An 18066-nucleotide genomic window follows, 5' to 3' on the forward strand; every position below is an offset into this window, starting at 1 on the left:
ACTAGGTTTATTTACATTTTATTCCATTGTTGCTTTTACTCAAAATATTTTTTTTATGTGTTTTGTTGCTCTTGTGATGTTCTGTATTGAATTCAGACTTTTAGACGTGCTTTGAGGTAGTGCCAAGAAAATATGCTACATAGAGGGAAAATGTGTTCTGTTTACTCCCTTTAGTTAAGTTTGTGGTGGCAATTTATGCCCTATATAATTGCCTGAAAATGGATTCTGCCACTAGTGTGGGCACATTTCTGATGGTTTGCACTATTGTACGTGTAACATTCAGGTATTTTTTTAAATGTCCTTCAGATTAGACGTGTTCTGACAGACTGGATACATGCCATGCAAATACCTGCTTATACATGGAAACAAAAATCAGGGAAAAATTCCCATGTGTGTACTGTAAACAGCATCAAGTTAACAGGGGAATAGTCAACAGGTTTTTCAAAGAGGCGCTTGTGCTGTGCCAGTCTAGCTAGTGTTTTGAAGGGATGACAACTTGGGTTGGATGGAAAAACAATACGCAATTGTGAAATATGTGAGTTTTCTTTTGTGCAGTGTAATCTTTGAAGGGGTATGAACTTTGCGAAAACGCCCCTTTGGAGTTTCCATTTCAAACTTCTTCCGTTTGGTGCTCTTTTTAATTGTACTCTCAAATGCATAATTTTAATCTTGAGGTGGTGTTCATTAAAAAAATGACACTGGTTTCTGGAAAAAATGTCCCTGCTGTGAGTGTGTGTGTGTCTGTGTGTGCCTTGTGATGGACTGGTCTCCTATCCAGGGTGTACCCTGACTTCACTTTTTACCCTTTGTTGTGACATACTGTATATGGGGCAGGGGAAGATTAAACAGTTTATTTGAATTGTGAGGATATAAAAAACTAGCTCTGAGGATACATGTAATACTTTGCAAAATAAAAAAAATGTCAATGGAGGTTCTGTTGTCTTCATATTTGCAAGAAGATTGTCCCTCTGGGTAACACTTTCTCTGGTCTACCACATATTTCATTAGCTATTTTTATTGTAATATATTATTTAAGATGGTGATCGCTTACTTTTGGAAATAGGGTTCTGTCTATTCAGATTAAATCATCCATCCATCTATTTTCTAACGACTTTATCCAGTACAGAGTCGCGGGAGAGTGGGGGTCCATCCTGGGAAGCACGGGCACAATGCAGGATGCATCCTGATGGATCAACAGTCCATCACAAAACAAATATAGATACAAACACTACCACACTCACCACAGGGTCAATTTTCCCAGAAGCCAGTTAACCTGCCAGTATGTCTTTGGCCTGTTGGAGGTCCAAAGCAGAGTTCATATTAACCCACCCGCTATACATTTAATTTGACATTCAGATGGCCTTTAAAAATAACTGTGTGGCAAAATCTGTGTACCTTGGAGCCTGAAGCTTGACACATTTGCATATGCGAAAAGTGACGATGACCGTATGCGCTGAAGACACTAAAATCACAGTTGTCCACTTGAAGAGATGCAGAGTATCCTATGGTAAAAAAATCACCTGCCCACCTGCATTCACACCTTCATTAAATTATATTTGAAGCCACAATTGTTCCAAAGTGCTTTAGAGCATCCCCAGCCTAAACAAGTATTCTGTAGGTGGGAAGTTGCGGACAGATCTTAACCCAAATTGTAGTTGGTGTACATTTTGCACGTATTATCTCATTTGGCCATTATACAAAAGTTACGCCCTCTCACCCTGAGCCTGAAAAACATCATAGGATATTCTTGAACTTTTCCATTGATCCTCAGTGCACGGGCTCATCTGAAAGGCTGCATCTGTTACCGTACAATTATCTACCATCACTAAACTGAAGGTTCTGTTTGTAGTTGGTGGTCCAGATGGAATTATGTGCTTCCAGCAGCTCCAGAATGTTCTTTTGGTGCTTTCTATCCATGTTTCAACATGGCCCAGCCTGGTGTAGCTGATGACATCTGTCATACTCTGGCTTCATGGTGGCATGGCATCTGGCTCGTTGCATTTTAATCTGGAAAGCATTGTTTCACAAGGCAGCAGAATTCGACAATGTGCCAACACAGATGTTATAGAGGGGTCTCAGTTGTCATTCAGAACCAGAACCTCCAGGTCTATTAGCATGTGGAATGTCACTTCAGAGACTGGGTTGAGGAGCACTTAAAGCTAATGATCAGGTTAAAAATATACATATTTAATGCACAGATAAATGTCATGAGGAATGTATCACTTACAAGATGATTGATTGCAAAGAAAGTTGGGATTAACTTAAATGGAAAAACTGAGAAAAAAATCAATGGCTTAACTAAAGGAAGTCATGAATTATTAACAGGTAATATGTAATGGAATCCAATCATGGTGTGATCCTCTGCAAGTCTTTGCACATGTTTAGAGCATAGAGGGAGCATATGTGAACTGCACATGAAAGCAGATCACTCTTATTGAATTCGAGGTAATTAAATTCATTAGGAGCATCTATAACTAAGACGAGAATGTATATATATTAGCACGTGGTGGTTCTGTTCAGTTTGAAAAAAAAATGCATTAAGTAAAACATAAGAAACGGGGAACTGAACCAGTGAAAGTGCTGACTCAGAGGGCATGTTGAAGGTCATGGCCCAGACAACACAGGTTTGAGCCTAGGTCACGAGAATCCCCAGGTGGTGGTTACCAGTTGGGTGTTAGTGGGCTAGGATCTTGTCAGTTTTAGACACATCAGTGACTCCACCTGCTGGGTGCAGTGATAAGTGAGAAGTAGGTCACTCTTCCAAGAAGTACCACCTGCACGTACTGTGTAACACATAGTGCATCAGATAATGCATGGCTTTGAGGATGGGTGTGTCACAGATTCATGTCCACATGTCCCCTTTTCTCCTGATCAGGTGCAGGAATCAGCACTGGAGAATTGAGCCTTACAGCACCTATCAGTTAAAAACTGAGTGGGTATATATTAGAAATTGGAGTTGTGGGAGTCTGCAATAAGTGACCAAGCTATGTTGTTGATGCTGATGCCCTGCCTTCTTTCAAGGCATACACAGACTAAAAGCATGGATACAATTCTCAATTATCCATTATCTACTAAAAACTAAAGAACCTGGATGAGCTGAATGCTCCTCTCAGTTATAAATGTTCTTATGTTTGCTATGTTCTTGTGGAAAGTAAGAATTTTGTCCCATTCTTTAGGATGTGCGGTTTTAATATATGTTGTTTTCAGTGTAACAAATGTGCTGTAAACACAACCTATACCTACAAAGATGATTACATTCTATAAAGTCAAATGTGTGTAAAAGTAAGAAGAACTGTAAATAACATCTTGATTTCTTGTTTGGTGCTAATACTGCAATACGTTTTGTCAGTAACCAAAATTAATAATGTCTAGGTAAAGTTTTTTACTTCTTTTGTATTTTGTATCCTAGAAATACACATTTTTTTATTCCCATTATACTTAGACCTACTGTAGCTCTGCAGTAAAGGAGGTTTGTTTTGGTCAGTTACAGACACAATTTTTAACCAGATCTCATCTGACTGTGAATTCTGTACACTCTCTTTTAGGTACACAACCATACAGTATATACAGAGGTTCTTGATGTAAATGTCAATATTTCAGCTATTTCCAGGCATTAATTGAGGAGTGCTTCCATGTTTACATACAGGACAGATCGTTTCTGACAGTGCAGTATCCAGAACGAGCCAGAACCAGTTTTTAGAAAGTTTTGGAATTTTATTTCTTTATATGAAGGTACTGGTATTCAGAAATAAGCCTGGCAGTGAATGGGCTGCTGTTTATGGGAATGTGAGGGTGCATTGTGGAGCTCCCAGGCAGTGGGAAGGAATTCAGTAATCCAGAGGGGATCTCTGTGATGGACTGGAACGGACTCAGCTAACCTGGGAAACTGAAGCAGGTAGAGCCATGTGAAAGCTCCCATTGTGCAAACTTGGCACTGGCAACAGTAACATACCCTGTATGCTCAGCTCAATGGACAGACTGTTTACTTTATTAATGAAACAGCGAGATTTCAAGGAGTACTTTGAAAAGAAAAAACAAAGCAAAAGCAGTTCTGTTACTTTCTGACATCTGCCTTAAGTCATAAGGAGTTTTTGGAGCTTTTTTCTACTTGGAGTTGGAGTGATTTTTTGCTGGTCTCCTGTAGTCAGGCACACGGGCAGTTGAAGTTGGCAAATTATAAGGGTTTCTTTTTGCTTTGTCTCTTGCAGTTTCGGGGTTACAAGGGGAAAAGCCCTGCATCATGAGGCCTTTCAGAGACTGCTTCATTCTGGAAGACGCTGGATTGAGGGACAGAGGGGGAAGACACATACCACAAAGTGAAGCTGAGGTGCACATCTGGGCTCTCCATTTGTAAGTGTACATCACTGGAATTGCTTCAGCTATGGGTTTCACCCATATTTCACTGCTGCCTGTCCTTGCCAAGCTGTGTTGAAGCTTTCCAAGGATTATCCTTTTAGATCCTTAGAGCTACAGAGGGCCCAGCACCCTGGAGAAACCCATGCAGGCTCGGAAGAAATACATTTTGATAGCCTTCTGCGCCTCGTGGCTCCTAGTGTTCTACTTCGGGGGGGTTCAGATCCGACTCTTGAAGCTTCTGTCCCGCAAGAAGAATGAGGAGACCAGACCATGGCCACTGTGGGTGGACAGACATCTCCTCTTGGGCTACGCTGACCTGGAGGACCTCCAGAACGACAGTGACCCCCATCAGGGCTCTCCCCGATCCAGGAGGGAGACCTGGCCGACCATCTACAAGAACAGCCGCTGTCGAATGGAGACCTGCTTTGACTTCTCCATTTGCGAGACTCATGGCTTCAAAGTCTACATCTATCCTCCAGAGAAAGGGGACCGGGTATCAGAAAGCTACCAGAAAATCATTACCTCTATAGTGGAATCTAGGTACTATACTGCAAATCCACAGGAGGCCTGCTTATTTGTCTTGAATATTGACACATTGGATAGAGACCAGCTTTCAGCCCAGTATGTTCCCAACGTCAACGAGAGGATCAGAGGATACCACCTCTGGAAGGATGGGCGCAACCATCTCATATTTAACTTGTACTCGGGCACTTGGCCCAACTATACAGAGGACTTAGGCTTTGACATTGGCCAGGCAATTCTTGCCAAGGCCAGCTTCTATGTGGAGCACTTCAGGCCCGGGTTTGATGTGTCCATACCCTTGTTTTCCAAAGAACATCCCCAGAAAGGTGGGGAGAGAGGCTGGCTGGTCCGCAATAATGTCCCCCCACGTCGTAAGTACCTTCTGATGTTCAAAGGCAAGAGATACTTGACTGGAATAGGCTCTGACACCAGGAATGCCTTACATCACATCCACAATGGGAAAGATATCATCTCACTCACCACCTGCAAGCATGGTAAAGACTGGGAAAAACACAAGGATTCACGTTGTGACAGAGACAACCAGGAATATGAGAGGTATGCGTTCTGTTTTTTGATAATTTTGTATGCGTTTTTTTAGCAGTTTAGTAAAGCTGTAGAATAGTAGGCAGATCATAAGGCTCTCATTTAGAGTTGTTACAGACCCCTGCTGTTGCTAATGCTGGACTATTTACATAAGATTATAATGTCTAGAATAACACAGACAGTGTAACATGAGAACAGTGAGATTTTCAAAAAGTGACCAATGCAGTTGTTAAAAAAATTGAGAAAGCTAGTATGTCTAAAAGGGATCATAAAGCTAATTAGTATTTTATAATTCTCTTTGCAGGCTGTTTCTGGTCTCTAGCAGTAATGTATATACAGTACTGTTTGTACAGTATTTGGGGAGTTTAATCCTTTAAATATTGTACAGTTTTTAATCATGTTATGACAACAAAATGTTGTTCTGCTTTCTGTATTATTAATTGTTTTTGTAAATGTCTACCTCTCTGTTGCTCATAATTTCTCCCAGAAAAATTCTTACATGTTTTTCCATGCAAGTAATGACAGAAGGTGAACACTTCTTGCATGAATATGTGCTTATAGCTGGTGAAGCAGATGACAATGGCCACTATTCGTGTCTGTGTTGTTAGAGAACATGTTACAGCTGATACTGTACCTCTCTGGATTGCCAGTATGACAGCTTGAAACAGTTTTTCTACTTCTTGTTGGAATTCACGTACTGTGTTTTTTTTATTTGGTCACAGATTTCACAGAACTATAAGCGTGCTTAATAAGCTGTATCTTTATTATTGTGAAACGGACTTGTTTAAAATTCACCTCGTCATTCCACAATGCCCCGAAGCAGCCAACATAAGAAAATAATAATACAGAGTAGTCTGTTACTTAATAATACATACTAAATAGGTACAGCAAGAGATTAATTACCAAAACATCATCTCTGTCATAATGTGATGTGGGAGAATAAATCAGCCTAGCACAGACGTGATCCAGAATTACTCAGTAAAAAATGTTTCCTGGTCAGGTCTACAGCTTTCAAACCTACAGCGTTGTTAGGCTTCTTTCCAATGGTTAGGCATGTTTCCATTTGTTACGTGTTTTAGTTTTTCAGTGAGGAGGAGAACCACCAGAGACAATTTCTTCTTTGCTTTTCTGAATTTTCCATTCCTCCTCCTTGTTCCTGAAATATGAAGAATGATTTTTTAAAATCTTTGCCATCTGAAATCGTTTGTTATTATGAGGATAAGGATGTAATTGAGGATAACACTGTTACATATGCACTGAAATAAACCCTAAAACAAAACAGTTTCCCTGTACCCTACAGAGCACCGTCCTTTAGTGAGTCCCTGTAGTATTTTTGCAACCTTTATACTAACTTGGCTGGAGCCACTACCGTTTTTCTAAATCTGTGCTGCCTGAAAACAATTATAGCACTTGGCAATTAGAATTATAAAGGGGTTAAGGAAACCATTTTTTCACTGAAGTGTATAAAGAGTAAACAATTGTGTATTCCACCACAACATGATTTCTTATGTCCTTTTAACAAATGATTTCCTTTAGAGCGTGCAAGTAGAATCAGTGAGCGCAAAATAAAGTGAATTGTATTGGAGGAAGCTATTCCAAATGAGTGGTTTTATCTTCAAAATGGTAAAAAACAAAGTCATAAGAAAGAAAATTGCCCTTAAAGCTGTCAACTGCTGAATAAAAATTGCATTATTCATTTTTTAATTCACTTTAAACACGCTAAGCCTCGCCTCATTAGCTGTACAGAATTCCTCCACTATAATCCTCCGCTTTAGGTTGTCAGAGCGATCTTACAGCACTGTTAATGACTTTACACAAGGCTGGCTTGTGGTGGATCTGAGATAATTGTTTACTCTTCTCTGCACAAAAGAGCTTTTTTTTGTTAAAGCGTAACTTTGCAAAGCTCACTAGCAAGAGCCTGACTAAAGTACACTCAGCTGGCTGGGTTGCTGTGGAGGGTCAAGGTCAGAGCTGTTGCCTTTTGAACTGTTATGGAATTTTGGAAGGAGATGGATATAGGCTGGTAAGATATGGTATAGGATACATCTAAACTGGTCAAATATGTGCTTTGTTAGGGGTATGAGAAAATCAGCCCTGCAGGATGGAAGCTAATATTTTGTATCAGCTCATTTTTGTGTTTGGCATTGTGTTGTGCACATTATGTCAGCCCATCCATCAGTTCTCTAATCTCTTTATCCAGTACAAGGTCATAGGGTAGCTGGTGCCTTTATTGGCAGTAATGGGCACAAGGCAGGATCCCCTCTGGCAGAACACCAGTCCATTGCAGGGGACACACAGACACAAACATGCACTCACACCAGGACCACGTTTTTCAGAAGCCAGTTAACCTACCAGTATGTCTTTATGTTTTTGGACTGTGGGAGGAAGCTGGAGCACCCAGAGGAAACCCATCCAAACACAGAGCAAATATACAACCTTCACCTTGCTAACATTTCAGGAGTGGAACCCTGGGTCCCAGCACTGAGATGAAGCAATACTACCCACTGCGGCACCATGGTGCTCTTGTTATGTCCATTGTAGGCTGTAATTCCACATGGCAGAAAGACACTGAATGTTATGGAAAGCAGTTAAAATGGTGATGTAAGGAGGAGCCACAGTGAGACAGGTGTTACTTTTTATTCTCAGAAACTGCAGTGAAATGAAAAGACTTGTGAGCTAGGGTATTGTAACGCATACGGCTGACATTGCAGGTTGTGCGAGCCGGCTCACCAGCGCGGTGACGTCACCGCCCTTCCCTGTGAATAGCAGGGACTGCAGCCGCTGGGCTGACGGGGAGATTTCCCTTTAGCTCAGCTGGCTGTGTCCCTGTTGCGTGACGCCGGAGGCCCGGGTTCGAGTCCCCATTGGTGGGGAGGCCGACCTGAGGCGGCAGCGGCGAGGGCGCATACCCAAGTGAACCCAAGAGCGCTACAGTATCAACTGGTACAAAACCACCAACAGAATAAATGTTGTGTGCAATGCTTAAATACCTTTAAATTTATCTGGGTTATCAAAAATTCCCTTACATGATTTTTTTGGACAGATGGGTTTCGCAGCCCAAAACCTGAAATTTAAATAGCTCATGTGCACTTTATTCGGTAATCCCTTATGGTTTCACTATATTACGCAATTTCCACATCATATACAGTAAACTGCTTCTGTACATGAAAAACAGTGTCAGTGAGATAATGATCAGCTTTCCAAAACTGTTGATTTCCCTGAAGCAATGTGTGCTTTCCACACCCAAGTTATTTGTGCTTTATCTTGCATGGCCACAGACACAAAAAAAATCTACACTCCACAGTAAAACAAGTCTGCAAGTTTGTTGTCTGATATGCACAACCTATAAATTAGTGCTAAATTGTTGTACAGTTTACACTATAGATAAAAGATAAAAATATATTTGGTATATGCAAACGTAGAGCCTGGTCTGTTTCTTTGCCTTCTATATTTTTTTTAAATGAACACTACTTCAGAATACCACACCAAATAAAATGTTATCTGGATGCTGAAGCAATGAAAACATTTTGCCTTTAGTGTCCCAATATGTACGTAAATCTTAGAAGACAGATAGGTCTTTTAGTCTTGAGTAATTGGAGTCAAAGTGTCACATCATAAAATATTTTCCAGCACATTGTTTACATCTGTTCTTATTTCACTAAATTAGGGACATTAGAGATGCTAAATTTAGATTGTGTGGAGGTGGTCTGAATTTTTCTTTTTGGTTTTATATCGAGTCATGGTCTGAGTTTTCCTTCGAGGAAAAGGCAAAAAACGACATGGACAGAGTCTGAGGGATTCACAGGCAATCTTAGGGAATCACAGGCGATTTAACATCAGCCACCGGGCTGTACTGTGTTTTTCTTTTGCCACAATACAAGGCTGTAAAAAACAGTTAAGAGGAGGTGTTTTATTTTATTTTTACGGTCATTTGGTTTTAGTAACATATTGATTGGAGAACCTTATCAAACTGGTTCTTGAAAGGATCCAATTAAGCAGAATCCAACCACACAGCTGGGCTGTTTGTTCCATTAGCTCGCTGCCTGTCTGGAATCGTGCTGTGTTCTGAACGAGGTATTCCAGGTCACCTCAGTGGGGGGTTTTAAGTTTCGGCAGTTAAGTGACTGACTGGGTGATTTTCAGCTTCTAAGGAGAAAATACAAAGGTGTTTAAAAGGTATTTCCTAAAAATGTAAAGCAAGAGACACAGATGTCCACAAAAGTCAAGAGTTAAAGTAATTATGTAATTCTAAGGGCAGTTTTGCATATCTGCATCTTGTCTGAAGGTTTCTAGTTGAATAAGTATAAAAACTAGAGTTAACTCTAGTCTCTAGTACTGTAAAAACCTTTATAGCTTCTATTATAAACTGTGCATACATTTGAAACCATTATAGTAATACAGTAATACATGATCATAATCAAACAACAAAGCTTTGCAAGTCAAAACCAATTAAAAATTGGAATTACAAGGCAGCCAGCCTTTAAATTGTCTATATTATTGTTGGGAATTGTACAGTATTTCTATGGAACCCTACAGTATATAACCCTTCAGGCTGCATTTTATTTTTTAACTCGTGCACTCACTTGCACACCAAATACTTTGGGCAAGTTCTCATAAGTAGGATGATGTTTACCACAAACTTTCCCTGGCATGATCAGAAATCTCCTTCTTGTTTGAAAAGGTATTAAATTACAAGCTCAAAAACTGGTGAGATGCACTCACTCATTCCCTAATGGCCAGAACCAAGCAGGATTTCTTAGTCTCTTTAAGTGCGGAACAATTTGAAAAAATGTTTAATGGGTCCAGTGAAGGTAATGATTAACTCAGTTCATTAATGAAATGAATGCTGGAAAGCCGAAACGAAAATCTCCCGACACTTTGACCTCTCCAGGACTTTATGCACCAAAGCGGTCAATGAATGCCTGTCTCATAGGTAAATTGCTAAAGTGCTACAGTATATGCTATGATGAATCAGTCTCTGGGTCCTTCTATGCAGAAACCAATATAATATGAAAAACAAAAAATATGTTATTTTCCGAGAAAAGATTGGGAGTGGAACACACCTGGATGTCCTTACCTTTGCGATGTTTGTAAAAAAGTAGAAGGAGGCACTTTTGCTCCTAAAGGTTACACCGTGTAATGAATGAGGCTTGCACTGGGAAGTGTGGGGCCGCTATCGCTTTAAGGGTGGGCTTGGAACGCTGGAAAAAATCTGATACTTTTGTGTGTTTGCTTTGGGTTCCCCAGAGTCCGGCACATGCCATACACAGAAGTGCATGAATGAGCTCATTTGTTCAGTTGAGCTCCTTCGTATACCAAACTAGTTCAAGTTTATACACTTGAGTGGGCAAAGAGAGGCAAAGGCCGGGTGGGGTTAATGAGATTAATGCCCTGGAAATAAAACTCATTTTTCCCCAGAGGTCACTGTCACGTCGGCGGAGGTTGTGTGAATTTGAAACACAATTTTGCTTAAATTCATTTCTTAAAGCAAGGAGGAATACTTTTGGAAGTCGGTGGTCTAAAATGTTTTCCTTTTGATTAGGTTTTAGAAATCACATCAAACTGGTAACCGTTCTAATGACGTGCAGTTTTGATGGGCTATTAAAATATGTATGCCTTTGTACAGCTGCTGCTGCAAAAAAAAATTTACATTGCTTTTTTTAATGCGAAACAGAAATTGTCTGTACAAATGCACAATCAGAAAAGCTCATTAATGTTTTTCAAGTTGCCTTAAATGCCAATAGCATTCCTACCTGGATGAGGTGACAGGCTGAGCATTGCAGCCATATCATTGCGCCATGTGAAAGCATGAATGGATTATCCAGAGGATGCCCGGGTAAATCTGATCTTGTGTCATTAATTAGCTCTTACAGAATGAACAGTATGTAGAAAATGGAAGTAAGTAAAGAATGTTTGGCTCCTGCCAGTATGTACAGATTTTTATTCATGTTGACAAGCTCAAGACATAATATGCAATGAAGATCAGTTCAAGCAATGAAGATTAGACGTTGATGAGACATGAAGAACTGTACTTGTAAAAACAATCCTCATGTAATTACAAATACTCAGTATTTTAATGCCTTACACTTATGTGGTGCTTTTCTGGACACTCCACTCTAAGTGCTTTACAGTTAGTGGGGACTCTCCTCCACCACCACCACCAATGTGCAGCACCCACCTGGATGATGCAACTGTAGCCATAGTGCACCAGAACACTCCCTACACACCAACTATCAGTGGGGAGGAGAGCAGAGTAATGAAGCCAATTCATAGAAGGGGATTATTAGGAGGCCATGATTGGTAAATGCCAGGGGATAATTTGGCCAGGGTAACACTCCTAACTCTTTTCGCAAAAACGCCCTGGGACTTTTAATGACCACAGAGAGTCGGGATCTCCGTTTATGTCTGATCTGAAAGCCGGCACCTTTTTACAGTATAGTGTCCCCGTCACTATACTGGGGCATTAGGACCCACCCAGACTGCAGGGTGAGAACCCCCTTCTGGCCCCACTAACACCTCTTCTAGCAGCAACCTTAGCTTTCCCAGGAGGTCTCCAATCCAGGTACTGGATCCAGGCTCACACCTGCTTAGCTTCAGTGGGTATTCAATGGGTATTCAGTTGTGAGTTGCAGGGTGATGAAGCTGCTGTTCCAAGCACTTGCACAATTGGAGACTGAGTGTCTGGGAATGTATGGTGTGAATGAAAAATGAATGACCAGTTGTCTAGCAGTTATCATTTATATTCTGTACTGTACAAAAGCAGATCATTAGTTCTGTCTTGTGAAGGATTAAAAACCAGAAACAACAGTAAAGTACAGTAAAGAATGATGCCTTACTCCTAAGAATGTGATGATCTCTTTGCAAGCGTCAGCTTGCAGTCATACAGGGTCTTTAGAGGGATGATGGTGGCAAATGACATCATTATTTTAATTTCATGGTCATTTTGATGGAAACCACAGAAAGCAGTAGTTGACCAGTGTGGAAATAGGTTTCAGCAAAACCTCTTTCCTATGAGTCTTCCTATGAGTAGCCCTTATCAAAATCTAAATAACAAGAGCCTGCTGGCCCAGCATGTAAGAAACAACTTGTATAAGGGTTTAGTAAAGACTGCTGTACTCATGGGGTGAGATTTACCCATGCACTCAATGGCCCTCTTGCGCAATCCCCTAATACCCCTAAGGCTCAAGGTAACAGAAAGCATGAAGATGTGGGAAAAAATGAAAACAGGACTTTAAGAAAAAAAGGAAATAAGCCTCAGCAACTGCAGTGCTGCTACACTACGCACACACCCACAACAGTGGAGACTCTAAAGGGACTTCCTCAAAACCAGTCTGTTCTCACGCATGTTAGCCATGGGTCTTAAGCTTCAGCCAGTTTTCAAATCATTGCGAGCTCCAGGTATGCTAATAGGGACTACAATTTCTTCCCAGTCAGTTATCTAATTGTTCAGCTTAATGGATTATCTAATTGGCTTAATTTATTCATTGGACGAAGTATCAGTTTTTCCCAGTGGGCTGTGCAGGACTGACTGCTTTCCCCAGATTCTCTATTTTTTATATATTACTGCCAGCCCATTACTGGGTTTCTATTAGTTGACGCATGAGTAGAATGAATTGGAACAAATATTATTTTTTTCCTCCCATGCTGCCCCTTGAAGAATAGGTGAGGCCTGAAAGAATAATAGTTTCAGTAGCCAGTTATGACATGAGACCATTATAGATTCCATTTTCAATAGCAGCTGAGAGTACTGTGCTTCCTTCACTGAACATGTTGAGTTTCAGGTGACTGAGAGACAGAGGGGAGGACATGATTATGAATCAGACACACATTCCAGTTTTGCATCAGGGAAGCACAGTATAGATCTTCCCATTTAGTGCAAAGTATGTTTTCATGTCTCTAGGTTGGAATAGTGGAATACTCTTGTGTTTAAGTCTGTATTTCTTTGATAGTGATTAAGTAGTGATTAAATCGTGATTTAGTACAGTTTGTAGACAAGAGACAAGAACAAAATATCATTCCCATTCACACCCTTCAACAGTTGTTGCCTCTTAGTTTCTATTTGAGATCAAACAGCTACAGTGGAGCTCCACCCATGATAAGGCTTTGGCTACACCAGCAACAGCTCTCTGTATCTCCAGCTCCAGCTCCCTCCCCATCAGCACTAGCACTGCAAGGCTGATCAAGAGAGAGCAAGATCAAAGAAGGAGTTGGAATGAGAAAACTAGAATCTATACATAACATTATATGTCGCTGTGACTAAAGAAAGCTTCCAGGTGCTCTAAAGGTCATGCTGTGAGGAGCCTTGGCATGTACACTTTGTGTATAAAAATTGTGCTTAAGGAAGAGTTTGCTGAAGATAAGCAGCCCGGCTCCTCAGCAGACTGGGAAGCCTAGTATTTGCTGTCAAGTGCCAGTAAGGAACAGTCACATGGCGCTTGTTCCATCTGACGTGCCTGTGTCCTTGACTGACTGAGGCTGAGGCTGCACTGATTATTTGCCCTGCAATTACACTCAAAAAGCTCTAATCCCGCTGGTATACAGATCACATGGGCAGCTTGTGGGGTTTTCTAATATAGCACTTTACATCTACTGAGCTATTGTTAGCACAGTAATTGTAGCACCATTATGAAAAGGAAGTTGTGAGAGTCATTAGGTGTGGGGAACTGATGCACGTATTGACTAATTCATAGAGCCTGCCCTTATTTGTTTTTGTACCATCACGTCTTTCTGGGTGAAAGTCCTCTGTAATGATACAGCAGTTCCAGGAGTTAACCCTATTTTCCATTGGTCATTTCAAGCCTTTAGCTGTACAATCTGTTGAATAGTTTTTATTGGTGGGCTGGTCTGTATTCTGGATTCATTGAAAGAAGTTAGTTCAATAAATCTTCAGAAAACGTTCAAGACTGTAGAATCAAGAATGTTTTATTATTGATGCCTAGAGATGGGATCTCCTTTTGAAAGACTGTTTTCTCATTGGGAACAATGTGGCCCATCTTGCTTAGATTTTATAGACTGTGATGTAAAGTTGAGACTGAGGAAAAGAAGATTACTTTGAGATCGTGACTTCATTTATACTGGGTGGGTTGGAACTAACCATGCCAGTATTTTAGTACAAGTTCACAGTAGAAGTCTTTTCTGCTCAAAGAGAGAAAGCATGGAATGGGAGAAGAATAATGCCAAATATCTAAGACTTTGACACTGCAGTGAAACACCTGCTTTCAGCTTTATGTGCTCTTTATAGAACTGTGACCATTTTTCAATATATTGAGGATTCAGCTTTTATTTTGGGGGGTCTATATCATTTTAATATGTTATATTTGAGATATTACATGAATCATAATTGCTCTCTAACATCTAAAATGTGTGAAAATAGTATGCCGTTACTTCTGAATGCAAGTCATTTTTTTTCTTTTTAGAAATGCTGAAAAATGATTTTAACTCTTAAGATGAACACTGTATACTTTCATTCAGAACTGAAATGCAAGGCGTTTGACAAAATCCATCGGCAACTTCAAAGTCTGGAAAGATGAAAATTCAGAATAAGCCATCACAAATGAGTTTTACATGTCTCAGAAAGCTGAAGTAAAGTAATGGCTAACTTCCCATTTAAAGAAAGAGAAACCTGTGTGCTAGGCTAGAACAGAAGAAACTACTATCTTAAGCAAAAAAATGAAGTTAACAAATGTCTAATCTGCAATATTCAGACTGGTTGAGCAGCTTACACTGGTCTGATCTCCTTCTTCCTTGATTGGCCCCCAGTCCTGATGTCTGTTTTCTGAAAATGGTTTAATGATAGTGACTGCACATGATAAGCAAGCAAATCTGGACTGACAGGCACACACACACCCACAAAAGAAAAATAAGAAGAAAGGGAAAAGAAATCCCGTTGAGAGGTCTGAGTTCACTTCAGCAGAAGCGTGGTGGATCAAAGTCCAACATCTTCAAACACATACATTTGAGCCAGAAAAAAAGCAAAATCCCTGCATTCTTATGAGTTAAATGATTCGATTATCCCTTCAAAACTTCCCTTGTAGTGCACTTTGGGTTTCCTGGTGCTAAGGCTGGCTTCTATTAGGAAGAAAAGGTTTTATGTGCGACATGGCTTATTCTGTGTGAATAATAATAAGAATAAATCACACATAATTTGCTGGCAGATCTGACCTGAAAAAGTACTTGTGCTCTCTAAACACTTTGCAGCCTCTGTTACACTTTAGTATCTGTAGTAAATGATTCTCTTGTTTGCTAAGCAAGTTTGGGCCTGGTCAGTACTGGGATGGGAGAACTCCATGGTTGCCGCTGTCAGTGGTTGATGTAAGTGCTGTATTTCGGATGAGGTAATACATCCTGACTACCTGATGTCCTAGCTAAATTCAACACTTAGTTTGCACATTCAAGCCTACCTAACAGTCTCTATTAAAATGTAATTTATGAAGCTGTTTCTCACTTCTCTACCTGATCTGCTGTGTAGTGGGACTGTTGGCTTATAATGGCTGTTGTGCATCACCCTAGTGAGTGGGGTAATTCAGTGGTGAGAACATTGAATCCCCTCCTATACAGTATAAAATATATAGGATAATATATAGGATAAAACAATCCATGTAGTATGTAATTCTTATTATTTTAGTGCCTATAAAAGCAGTGAAAATATCACTTATCTCCAGTTTGATCTTAATATCTGGATGTACTGGAAGCACTGCAGATACCACCCTTCCACCCAGGCCCAGACAACACAGGCATGAGTGGCAGAGCAAAAGGGGACATTCCTCTTAGAAATACACTTTCAGTGAGGGCACCCACCTTGATCCACAATGAATAAAACATACAGTACATAGTGGACCCAAAATAACACTTGCACCAGAACACATTGAAATGTAACTATTATTAGTTACATTATTGCTCTATTATTAGTGCACTACTTTGAAAATGCAGTCACTGAGGCTTTTGTCACATCTTTCTGAAGCGTTTCTAAAGCACGTTATTTTCTGATACGTTAGCATTGCAAACTCACTGAGGTACAGACATGTGACATGTGGGATAGGTCATATAATGATTAAATTGCATATTCAGAGCTTCTTTGTATTGGATATGGAGAAGATGGCTAAAACATGGATTTCCTAGAGCAGGTTGATACCTCATCGTAGTGCAGCCCCTCTCTCTACTGTCTGAGGTCGGTCCATTAAGGTGACATAGGAGATGTAACCACGAAAAAGACTCTTACAAGGTGCTCTCAGGTTAATAACCAGCCTGCATCTGCTCCTTACCAAGAGCAGATTACAGCCGAGAGCCTTAAGGGCTTGGACACAGAAAAACAAACCAAAAAAGATTCTTTAAAACAGCACAATAGGCTTACAATTGGCCTAGTTTCAGCTGGTTGGTGATTTTGAAAGGCCGGTTTGCACTTGGTAACCACACAGCAGTTAGAGAGAAGTTAGGGAGTGGGGAAACTGAATGGCGGGACAGACGGTGGTCACGCCTTAAGGGTTAGGCCACCACAGGTTTCCATGGAGGTTGGCTCAAAACAAACAATCCGAACCTGGGAAATAGAGGTAATTGTGCGTCTGCAGGCAGCTGTCTCACTCAAGCCTAGCCTGAGGCCATAATGAAAGCACTTCCTCACAGCCCAGAGCTTGCCTGACGCTCTCTGTCACAGGATGAGCGGCTTTACAGAAGTGCCTTCACTCTTTGGAGGTCAATTCAGCTCATATTAGTGCTGCTAACTGTGGGAAGATTAGGCTAAGGTGTTGAGAAGTGCATTCAGGGCCGGAATCTGGTGGGGAGTCTGATTTGTTTTTGCATTGTAGGTTAGTGCCATTCCAATGGCTTCTACATCCTCCCATGTGTGCTCTGGGAGATTATATTATCGCTCTTCAGCTCATGTTTTTCTCCCTGGGTTCCTGACACTCAACTCGGTGACAAAGACAGGAAGGAGGGAAGTGTTGCTGTCACTCTCGGTGCCATACCAGCTCTAGAACATCATTCCTTAATGCTGAACATTGTTATTAACATTATGTCCCTTCTGCTTTTAAAGATATGTCTATTAGTTAGTACCTTCCCAGATTGCTGTCACTCCTCGGCTGCTATTACATTGATAGGATCAATGGTGCTGGTGGGGGGTTCTGTCAGCTCAAATTCTGCTCTAAACTTTCTGTAATTCTTTTTGGAACGTTTTAAGAAAAGCTTGATTCGAAGCTAGGAGTTTTGAAAAAAGCTGCAGTAACATACTCATGATTGCATCTTCCTTTTTTGAAGTGAAGAAGCAGTTTCTTAAAAGACATCTCCCTGGAGCCTGGGACTGTACGTGGAAGTCTGTCAACGTGACACAGTGTAACGCTAGCCCATCAGTAAGCTTGTGAATTGACACACCTCCTTCCCTCATCACACTTCCTCCTGTTCAAGCCACAGAATGGTTTCCAGGAGCAAGTTTTAGCGAACTGGTTTATTAGAAAGCCAGATAACAAAGCAGAGAAAATGGTGAACTACTGAGAAACCATTCAGTATGAGAGGCAAGGGGGAGCAAGTCCTACAGTTATAAATGCTGCTGTGGGCCGAATCGGTACAAAATATTGACAACTATGGCACAAACATACAGTAGGTAAAGGCGTGGATGAATTATTTTGTATACTTTAAGAACATGATTGTTTTCAC

The 18066-nt window shown here is 40.7% G+C and overlaps 1 protein-coding gene across 1 annotated transcript in view; it reads left to right on the top strand.

Annotated features, from left to right (window-relative positions):
* Window positions 1–4209: 4209 nt before the first annotated feature.
* ext1c (exostoses (multiple) 1c) overlaps window positions 4210–18066 on the top strand; it is a 99894-nt gene continuing 86037 nt past the window's right edge. The window contains exon 1 of the mRNA XM_088603030.1: window positions 4210–5433. Within this exon, the coding sequence (XP_088459156.1) occupies window positions 4499–5433 (935 nt within the window). The 5' untranslated portion in view covers window positions 4210–4498. The remainder of the gene's footprint in view (window positions 5434–18066) is intronic.

The sequence above is a fragment of the Lepisosteus platostomus genome, chromosome 13 (assembly GCF_059453375.1).
Source record: "Lepisosteus platostomus isolate fLepPlt1 chromosome 13, fLepPlt1.hap1, whole genome shotgun sequence".
In the NCBI taxonomy this organism is placed as follows: domain Eukaryota; kingdom Metazoa; phylum Chordata; class Actinopteri; order Semionotiformes; family Lepisosteidae; genus Lepisosteus; species Lepisosteus platostomus.